The sequence below is a fragment of the Lagenorhynchus albirostris genome, chromosome 16 (assembly GCF_949774975.1).
Source record: "Lagenorhynchus albirostris chromosome 16, mLagAlb1.1, whole genome shotgun sequence".
In the NCBI taxonomy this organism is placed as follows: Eukaryota; Metazoa; Chordata; class Mammalia; order Artiodactyla; family Delphinidae; genus Lagenorhynchus; species Lagenorhynchus albirostris.
This window is the reverse complement of record NC_083110.1, coordinates 25595669-25606521: the sequence shown is the minus strand read 5'-3', so window position 1 is coordinate 25606521 and position 10853 is coordinate 25595669. Positions and strand designations below refer to the sequence as shown.

Here is a 10853-nt window from a genome sequence, read left to right as displayed (position 1 = left end):
GTTATTCTGAGGTACAAAGTGGTTCATTCATTGAAAAACTTGCACTTCTAGTCGTTGCTGGAATCTTTTATTAGGCATTGAGCACGTTTTAGTGAACAGGCAGATTTTTCCTGTCCTCAGGAGTTTATAGTAGAGGTCAGTGTTTCTCAAACTGTGATCCTGGGATCAACAGTATCAGTTTCACCTGTGAAACCTGTTACAAATTGCAGACCCACCCTAGGCATATTGAATCAGAAATTCTGCAGGTGCGGCCCAGCAAGCTATGGCCCTCTAGACAATTCCATTGCACACTGAAGATTGAGACCCACTAGTCTAGATTAGTAATTTGCGAAATTCAGCTAACATTTGTTGAGCAATTGCCATAAACTGGGGTCTCTGCGAAGTATTTTCGCATAATTTATCCCATTTAACACGTCAGCATAGGAAAGTAGGTATCCTCTGTCTTGCTTAATGTTGCACTCCTAGTAAGTAGTAGAGTTTAAATTCATAGTTTCTTGAGAATAGAGGCTGATACGTTGCATTTTATTGGTTTCTGTATTCCCACTCTGGTTCTCAATCTTGGCTGCACATTAGAATCACCTGCAGTGCTTTTTAAACTGGCCATAGCAAAATAAATAAATAAATAAAAATAAAATGGCCATACCAGCTATTAGGCCAATAAAATTAGAATCCCTAAGGCTGAGGGGCCTGAGAGAGAGAGAGAGAGAGAGAGAGAGAGAGAGAGAGAGAGAGGGAGAGAGAGTGTGTGTGTGTGTCTGTGTGTGTATAAAGTATTTGTATAATGTATAATATATAAATTCATGTAATATGTAAAATGTCATTACACATCATCTAATCATATACACAGTCCTATTTTAGGGAGCCAGTAGCTTTAAAAGTTTTCCAGGTGATTCCAACATGCACTTAATTGATTCCAATATGCAGGGTTAATTGAAAGCCACTGGTATAGCACAATGGCTTACATGTAGCTAGCACTCAATAAATGTTTGAATAGTGAATGAATGGATATTTAGATACTCTTTTCACTGATGAGGTCAAGTAACTGCCCAAGGTCATACAGCTAATAAATGATAGAACAAGAATCCAAGTCCAGTTCTGACTCTAAATTCCAAGTGCTTTCTATGACTACATCAAACATCAAGGCAAACAGCATTTAGCATGCTATCAGAGCAGCTATTCCAGGGACCTCTGTAGCCTTCAATAATTACAGCACCATAATATTATGTTTTTTAAAAGAAAGAGATCTCTTAACATAGGGCACATTCATGTAATGGAAACCTAAAAATAACTAAATATTTTATTATTAACATGGGTTGGCATGTTTATGCACACCTATCTCTACCCACCTTTCCATGACCAACTATGTGTTGTAAGAGGTAATTTATTTCACCAAACATTGAGCACCTGTTACATCAGTCATTGCTCTGGGGGCTGTTGATTGGCTTTTACACACAGTCCTTGCCTTCAAGTTTCTCACAATCTAGGAGGGAGACAGGCATATAAACAAACCGTAATATTGGCTGAAAACTACAATAATAGAAATACGAACAAGATACATATTTTGCCCAGAGGAAGGAAGGATTAATTCTATAGGTAGGGAGTGAGGAGATGGGCAGGAAAAGCTTTATGGAACAGGCAACACTTCAGCTGGAGCAGGCTGAACAGAGTTCCTCTACATTGCACCCAGCACTGCAGTGGGATATGGATCTCCACTTTGATTAATAGGTTAATTCATACAGCAAAGGGGTACTTTTTTCTGGGGATCTTGCAATCTTGTGGGACAAACCCAGCCATTCCTTGCTCAGGAATTGAAGCCCTTGCTGCTGCCACTTTAGAATAAGCTTTGGAGGAGAGCAGTTGGGATTAGTCCATGACCCTATCAGGGAAGGCACAGTCCCTGAAAGGATGTACATTAGTTATAGAGCCCACAGAGCTAGTACTCTGAGTCCTGAGTAAAAAGCCCATGCAGGAGAATGGGAGACAGGGGAGGGCAGAAGTTTTCACTATAATTAGCTCTGGGAGTAATACAGCTTGGGGAGGGAGGGGAGTACAGCCGGTAACTATTTTGAGCACAGCTTCGATTGACAGGACATGTGTGCTGGACTGTACTGATCTCAGGGCCAAGTTGCCTGCCTGTGGTGTGTGGTGTGGGGTGGAAGGCCTAGGGCAGCAGAAGCAGGACAGCCAGACAGGCCGGACGGGGTACCAGCACCTCGACTTCTCTCCCTGGGACACTGTCCAAACTCCGAAGGCCATAGGCCAAGCTGAGAGATGGGTGCTGAGGAGGAGGTGCTGGTCACACTGTCTGGGGGAGCCCCCTGGGGCTTCCGACTTCAGGGGGGGGCCGAGCAGAGGAAACCTTTACAGGTATCCAAGGTAAGGGAGCCTATATTGAGGTTTCAGGGAAAGGGGAACCCAAGGGAACTTGGGAAGAGTCATGTGGTGGCCTGTGGGGGGAGAAGTGGGAGGCTGTGAAGAAGTGGAGTGGGGGTGGGTAGATGGTCGAGGAAGCATGCTCAGATCTGACGGGGGGAGCAGTGTCTGAGCACAGCCTTCTTGTGGGGGGCTATTAGAAAAGGGAATTCCTGGTTTCTGGGAGCAGAGAAAAAGGAAGACTGTGCCTCAATTTCATAGAAGCAGAGGTCCAGGGCTGGCAACAGAGGCTCAGGGCTGGCCATCCAGTCTTTGCTCTCCTGGGTCTGTGCCTCTACTCCAAACTCCAGGAATGTAGGGAAGGTTGTTATTTCTCTCTAACTAAATTGGTATGTGATGATCTGAGGTTCTCACGCAGCCCAGCCCAGCCCAGCCCTGCCCTGCCCCTGCCCCAGCCTTCAGTCCTCCTCTTTCGCTATGCCAGATCCCTTCTCTCACTAGGCAAGACTTTTTTTAAGGCTAGGAGGGTTATGGCAAGATATGATCTGTCAGATGAAGTTGTTACCATTTTGGTTTCATAGCACAGGTTTAATTTTCTCAACTATAAAATGTAGGTAATGATAGTACCTACTCCATAGGTGCTAACTTCTAAGGATTAAATTCAATAAAACACGTAGAGTGCTTGGCACTGTGCCTAACATTTAGTAAGCACTAAATGTATCGCCACTATTACTATTATTACTTTAACATATGTACATGTGTGTGCACACCCGGCACACCTATACATACACAATCGCAATCCCTCAGAATCTGCTGGACTCCCTCCAATCTGGAGTACTGTTCTAAAATCTTGACTGTGTAGATAATGGTGCCTAGGACTCCAAGGACTAGAAGAGAACTGTTGGCTAGTATAGATATTTCCTCTGGAGGAAAATCCTGAGGGGATAACCACCATTTCTACAATAGAACGTCCCGTCCCCCCTTGCAGTTTTCCCCGTCTTTTTCATTCAGTGATTACCCTACCTCCCTTTAAAGGATGTGTTATTCTCTCAAATCTGTACCTTCTTCCGTCTAGATTGACCCCCCTTAACTGTCACCCCTTGTCCCTCCCCATCCTTTCTTACCCTGTAAAGTAAAATTCCATCCACACACTGGTCCCTCCTGTCCTAACTCCTTTCATTCTATTCCCCCCTTGGAGCCCTCCCTCACCTACAGTCTCTCCTCCAACACCTTCTCAGATCCGAAGACGGAGCCAGGCTGGCAGAGCAGGACTCCGGGAAAGGGATCAGCTTTTGGCCGTCAATGGGGTTTCCTGCACCAGCCTCTCTCATGCCAGAGCCATGAGCCTCATCGATGACTCAGGGAATCAGCTTGTCCTCACCGTCAGGCGGTATGGACCCCTCCCACCCCAGCCTACACCCATCCCCCTAGTCCAGGGCTTCCATTGCCTGTCTCAGCTCTATGTCTCACTAGCCTGACTTCAGCTACTGACAAGTACCCATTTCTGCTTGTGTATCTGTGCTGGAGTATAGATGTTTGTGTATGCCTCCCAAAGCACTTGAATGTGGGTGCGTGGGCCTATTTAGGCCCTTTGCCTGTCTATTTATCGTCACATCTCTCTTTAAACCCACTTCCAGTCAAAGCCTGCCAAGCAGATTTGCCTACCAGTTCATTTTCAGATCTCCACTCTTCCCAGCCCATCCATTTCACCTACATGCCAGTCCCCTCTCTCCCCTTACATCCTTCTCCCATCTCCTCCAGATCTCTCTAGCTCTCAGTCATCCAGCTCATTTCTCAAGTTCTGTCATCTTTTCCATCCAGGGTAGAGGACGAGGGGCCTGTGCGATCTCCATCCCCTGGTGAGCTTCAGGCACTGTCACCCTTGTCTCTGCTGAGTCCTGAGCCCCCTGGTGCTCCAGTTCCCCAGCCTCTCCTGCCTGGGAGCCTCCTCTCTCCCCCTGACAGTGAGGCTTACTATGGAGAGACAGACAGTGATGCTGATGGCCCAGCCACCCAGGAAAAGACCCGCCGACCCCGCCGCCGAGGCCCAACAAGGCCCACCCCTCCAGGAGCCCCACCTGACGAGGTCTACCTGTCTGACAGCCCCGCAGAGCCAGCACCTGGTGTCCTTGGCCCTCCCAGCCAGGATGACAGCCGCGTGAGCTCCCCATCTTGGGAGGACGGGACAACCCTTCAGCCACCCCCGGCTGAGGCCCTGCTGTTGCCCCATGGCCCCCTCCGGCCTGGCCCTCATCTCATCCCTATGGTGGGGCCTGTTCCCCACCCAGTGGCAGAAGATCTGACTACCACCTATACTCAGAAGGCCAAACAAGCCAGTGAGTGCCTGAACTCCTTTTCCTTAGTCAGGATCCTTCAATCTGAGCCCTAAATCTAACACTCCATAACCATACATTCCACCTACCTTATGCTTCCCTTGGATACAGTCCTGGGGACAGGTGGAGAAGAGTAATGGATAGGAGGGGAAAATAATTATTCTCACGATCCCCATTAGTTTTGCTGTTTGAACTAGCGTGACAAAAAAGTACAGGGGGCTCAACCCAACCCAGGAACAGGATAAGTAGGGAAGTTGGAAAGCGACATGAATTGATGAAGGGTTTGCTTGTCGTTGCTATGATTTTGCTAGGTGTCAGACGGGGTGAGGGCAGAGTGCAGACATGGGTCAGGGGAGTATTTGGAAGCAGGACAGGGATACAGGGACTCTTCAGTGTTAATTGAAGGCATAGCATCAGAGCTACCTTTGACATTGCTAGTTCCATTAGGATTCCTGGGGACTGGGAGGCTATGGAATAGTCATGAGATCTCTAGGAAGTGGTGGTGCGAGGGATCTTTGGCTTCTTATCTTAGGCGAGAATGTAGGCCCTAAGATGCGGAGCACAGGCTCCAGACGCGCAGGCTCGGCGGCCATGGCTCACGGGCCCAGCCGCTCCGCGGCATGTGGGATCTTCCTAGACCGGGGCATGAACCCCTGTCCCCTGCATCACCACTGCACCACCAGGGAAGCCCTCTTTACTATTTTTGATGTGAGCTACAGAACAAAGTCTAAGAGTGAACTTTCTCCCTGTCCTATGCCTCCCATACCCCTCCTCTAGAGACCTTTCTTGTCACCTTGGAAATCTCAGGGTTACCCCTCTAGTTCTCATCTCTCGTTCCTCCCCTCCACTATTCTGATTCCTGATCCATAGAATTTTGTGCCTCTAAGTCTGGAATAGAGGCTAAGGACGTGACATTTTACCATCAGACATCCCTGAGAGTGTCCCATGTCCCACAAAGAAATTCCAGATGCACACCCACGATCTCATGCTTATCCCCAATTCTCATTTTAGCACCCTCTCCCTTCCCCATCATGCTGGGTGAGACTGTAGTTAGTGAGTGGCTCAGGGATATTTTTAGCCAACCAGACCTCATTGTCCAGTGTGGTGGGGTAGGGGGAAGGGTAGGCAGGTGCCCATGTCCATCATACCAGGGCTTGTGGGGCAGCCCAGAGAAGGGAGGGGGGGCCAGGCTCCAAAAATAGCACAGTGAGCTCATTCAGCTACCAGCTCTGGGGATAAGACAAAGGGGCTTTAAAAGGCGTGGGGGGTGCCTCAAACTGGTTCTGCTCCAGCCAACACTGCCTTTCTCGGCATGGAGACTTTTGAGCCCATCAGCCAAGAGCCTCTCAGCCAAGCCAGTTGCGACAAAGCCCCAGGCCCAGTTCCTGAGCTCCAGGACCCGTTCTATGCAGGTACTACCCTCCCACAGCCAAGAGAGTTCTGGAATCTAGAATGGAGGGGACTACGTCAACAGTTTGGGAAGGGAGGTCTTTGGGAAAGGTCTTACTCCCTTACCCCCTCCTCCTTTTTTCCTTCCTCTTCCTTCTTTTCTTAAGAGTTTCACTGCCCTTTTCTCAGAATGGGCTGATGCTATGGTCACATGTCAAAGGGGTTTGTGACCACATGAGCTATGGAAAACTCATGGAGAGAGGGTGTATGTGTGAGAGAGAAGTGTGAGTAATCTATGAATACATGAAAGCACGTATGTGGGAGTCCGTGGGAGAAGATATGAGTGAACAAGAAAGTGTCTGGATACATGTGCAGCTAGTGTCAAGAAAGCTTTGATAGTAATAATTACTCACAGTGGGGCTTAGGTTAAATGCTAAATTTACCTACATTATCTCACTTAAACCTCATAGCAACCCTATGAGGTAGACGTTATGTTATCATCCTTCTTTACAGATGAGGAAACTGAACTTCAGTGAGATGAAGTAACTCTCCCAAGAACCAAAAATCTGAACTAAACTATGACTCCAGTGCCTATCTCTAGTCCACAGTACTATTGTGTGCTATGAACGTTGGAACGGGTGGAATGAGAGCCCTAATCAGAAGGGAGCTTTGATATCTTGAGTGGAAAGTAGATGGAATTTCAAGAATTTTTCAGGAGGAACTGGGGATCATGGATCGGAGAGTATCTGTGTCCGAGTCAGGGTCCTAGCAGCAGGGCAGCGTTCCCATCTCCTGGCTCCACCTCCCAGGCCCCACGTGGCACGGGAAACCCTGTCCTGGCTCCCCTTAGCACACAGTGCTTGCGTGCCTGCCTGGTAGTGTCTACCTGAGCTCTCTACCCAGAAGGCTTGGAAAATAGGGGGCAGCTCTGTCAAAGAAGCCCACCCCACTCCCACCCTCAGCTTGGGGGAAAGGAGACTGTATCAACCGGTGACTTTGAGATATCCTAAAGATCTGGAAGCTTTCCTTGGAGAGCAGCACTCTGGCTTTTCCTGCATCTCACATCTGAAGCCATCCCTGCCTGTGAGTAGCAGGGGTTTGAGGCACAGAGGAGCACCTTGGATTTAGAAGGCACTTAAATTTTGTCCCAACTGTTAGTGACAGTGTCTCTGCTAGGGGAATTCTGGGAAGAAGGGCCACCTTGAGTATGCATGTATGTTTTTGTGTGGACACGTGTATTTATACATGTGTATATGAACTAGGATGTATATAAGCTAGAGTATATGGGGATGTGAGAGAAAAGTACAGATGAGAAAATATGCCCATAGCCACCTCTCCCTAGAGCCGTATTCTTGTTGAAGTGATGTGTGGTGGGAGTTATTTCTATGAATGTATATGATGTGGACCACACGATGATAGTGGAATTATGAATGAAGATCCTCATTGCTAAGGATCCTTTGTGTCCTTATTATAGGGTAAGGGGTAGGAAGAGGGGATAAGTCCCAAACTTTCTGAGAAGTCCCCTAACAGGGTCTCTTTGGTGGGAGAAAAGTGAGTGCCCCTTCTTATTTTTTCTTACCGTGGGACCTGCTTCATGTCCTTGCCTGCCATGGGAAGTAAACCCCCTTCTACCCCAGCCTCACATTGCCAGCCAGGAATGGAGGAAAGCAGGGGAGGCATGCGTGTGGTGTGGGTAAGAGCAATCTCCTGAAAGATAGGAGGGAAGAGAGGATAGGAGGAGAGCTGTGGTCAGAGTGGTGTCAGGGCAGCCAACTACCCTCTGCCTTCCCTTCAACTGTCCTTGGTTTCACCTTTCACCTCCACTCTGGCCCCAAGTTAGAGGACTTTGCCAAAGGCAGGAGAGACCTTGCGGGTCAGGCCAGTGAGAAGACCAGAGGTGGGAGGCCTGAGGGAGCTGGCTGTGGGGCGGGGCGGGGGGCGGGTGAGAGCCTTGGGGAACAGAAGATGCTCACTGACCATTCCCTCCTCCTCTCCCCAGAACTGCAAAGGGCAGAGAGCCTCCAAGAGAGAAGTGTGAAGGAGGCCAAGACCAAATGCCGGACGATTGCATCCCTGCTAACCGCAGCCCCCAACCCCCACTCGAAGGGGGTATTGATGTTTAAGAAACGTCGGCAGAGAGCCAAGAAGTACACCCTAGTGAGCTTTGGGGCTGCCGCGGGAACAGGCGCTGGGGAGGAGGACGGCGTCCCTCCAACTAGTGAGTCTGAGCTGGACGAAGAGGCCTTCTCCGACGCCCGCAGCCTCACCAACCAGTCCGACTGGGACAGCCCCTACCTGGACATGGAGCTGGCCAGGCCGAGCTCAGGCGCAGCAGAGGGCCAGGGCCCGGGGCTGGGAGGGCAGCTGAGTGAGGCCTCTGGGCGAGGGGCCCAACTCTTTGAACAGCAGCGCCAGCGCGCAGACTCCAGCACTCAGGAGCCGGCCGGGGATGGTCCAGCCGCCACGCACAACGGGCAGGGCCTGCAGTCACCACCTCGGGCACAAAGCGCTCCGCCAGAGGCGGCTGTGCTCCCATCCAGCCCTTCGCCGGCCCCTGCAGCCAGCCCCAGACCTTTCCTCCCTAGCAGTGGAGCCTCTACCCCAGCTCCAAGCATCTTTAACCGGTCAGCCAGGCCGTTTACTCCGGGCTTACAAGGGCAGCGGCCAGGTACCACCTCGGTTATTTTCCGGCCCCTGGCTCCCAAGAGGGCAAATGAGAGCCTGGGAGGCCTCAGCGCCGTCCCACCGCCTTTCCTGTCCTCTCCGCAGGGGACCACTCCTCTGCCCAGCTTCTCGTCAGGGGTTCCCAGCCACGTGTCAACCCCTGGTTCCGCCCGCACCCCACGCTCCTCCGGCCCCGTGACAGCCACCAGCTCCCTATACATCCCAGCCCCCAATCGTCCTGTTACGCCAGGCGGAGCCCCAGAGCCCCCCGCCCCCTCTAGCGGAGCTGCCATGACCTCCACCGCTTCTATCTTCCTATCGGCGCCTCTGCGACCTGCTGCACGCCCAGAGGCCCCCGCCCCTGGCCCCGCAGCCCCTGAGCCCTCCAGCGCTCGGGAGAAGCGCATCTCCGTGCCAGCTGCTCGCACCGGCATCCTCCAGGAGGCCCGGCGTCGGGGGACCCGAAAGCAGATGTTCCGGCCGGGAAATGAGGAGACGAAGAACTCGCCCAACCCGGAGCTGCTATCGTTGGTGCAGAACCTGGATGAAAAACCCCGGGCTGGGGGTGCGGAATCTTGTCCAGAGGAGGATGCCCTGAGCCTCGGGGCTGAAGCCTGCAACTTCATGCAGCCACCGGGGGGCAGGAGTTACAAGACTTTGCCTCACGTGACAGCTAAAACCCCGCCTCCAATGGCTCCCAAGACCCCACCCCCTACGACTCCTAAGACTCCACCCCCAGTGGCTCCCAAGCCCCCTTCTCGAGGGTTCCTCGATGGGTTAGTGAATGGGGCGGCCCCTTCAGCTGGAATCCCTGAACCACCAAGGCTTCAAGGCAGGGGTGGGGAGCTGTTTGCCAAGCGTCAGAGCCGAGCGGACAGGTATGTGGTGGAAGCACCTGGTCCTGGCCTTGGCCCTCGGCCCAGAAGCCCTTCTCCTACCCCCTCCCTGCCCCCTTCCTGGAAATATTCACCCAATATCCGTGCCCCACCTCCAATTGCTTACAACCCACTGCTCTCACCGTTTTTCCCCCAAGCTGCCCGAACTCTCCCTAGTAAGATCCAATCCCAAGGGCCTCGGGCAGCCCCCAAGCAGGGCATTAAGGCTTTGGATTTCATGCGGCACCAGCCCTACCAACTTAAAAGTGCCATGTTCTGTTTTGATGAGGTTCCCCCGACTCCTGGACCCACCTCCTCAGTGCCTCCCAAAACTGCCCGAGTCCAGGAGATCCGCCGATTTTCGACTCCAGCGCCCCAGCCCACTGCAGAGCCCCTGGCACCCACTGTGCTTGCCCCCCGAGCAGCCACTACATTGGATGAGCCCATCTGGAGGGCAGAGCTGGCCTCAGCCCCTGTCCTTAGCCCAGCCCCTCCTCCAGAGTCTCCCAGGGGTCTTGGGACCTCCCCCAGCTCCTGTGGCTTCCAGGTAGCCAGGCCCCGGTTCTCAGCTACTAGAACAGGATTGCAGGCTCATGTGTGGAGGCCTGGGGCGGGCCACCACTGAACAGGGCACAGCTCCCAGGACCAAGGGGAGGTGGAACAGCTAGTTCCTAAAGTTGCTTCTACCCAACCCGCCCGCCCCCGCCCCCGCCCCCCCTCCTTTGCAGGCTTAATTCCCTCCTGCCAGAGAAAGTTTTGGAGTTGGTGTCCCATCTCCCAGCTTCCTCCTGACTCCTAACCTCCCTGCTGCTTTCCAACCTATAATACTATCTTTGCTTTGGTGTCTGTGCTTCTCTTTGTAGCTCCTTGCCTGGATCTCTGTCTTTAACTCTGTCTCTTCACCTACACTCCTCCACTAGTCTCCATTTCTCTACATTTGTGCTTTTTTCTGTGGGCTTTGTTTTAACAGTCAATGAGAAAGACAGAGAAGTTACCACTGAGACCTCAGGCAAGAAGCTCACCACCAGACAGGCAGCAAAGGGACTGAACTGACCCCTATTTGCACGAAATCATTTGCTGCTCCTCACTCTTCTTTCCCAAGCTTGTCTGGCATTTTCCTAGGTGTGTGTGTGCAAGTGTGTGCGTGCACACAGATGTGCTCTTCTGTCTGAGGCAAGAGTAAGAGGAGCCGTCTAAATAAAGACCCAATCTGGGTCTT

The 10853-nt window shown here is 51.8% G+C and overlaps 1 protein-coding gene across 2 annotated transcripts; it reads left to right on the top strand.

Moving 5' to 3' along the window:
- Positions 1 to 2144: 2144 nt before the first annotated feature.
- SYNPO2L (synaptopodin 2 like) lies at positions 2145 to 10340 on the top strand. Of its 2 annotated transcripts, XM_060126323.1 has the most exons (4): positions 2145 to 2376; positions 3612 to 3763; positions 4195 to 4709; positions 8095 to 10340. In XM_060126323.1, exons 1-4 carry the CDS (start codon positions 2272 to 2274, stop codon positions 10257 to 10259), a joined length of 2937 nt encoding a protein of 978 aa, XP_059982306.1. In that variant the 5' UTR covers positions 2145 to 2271; the 3' UTR covers positions 10260 to 10340. The 2 variants fall into 2 exon arrangements, with proteins under 2 accessions (XP_059982306.1, XP_059982308.1); XM_060126325.1 differs by lacking the exons at positions 2145 to 2376; positions 3612 to 3763; positions 4195 to 4709 and adding an exon at positions 5901 to 6118.
- Positions 10341 to 10853: the final 513 nt, after the last annotated feature.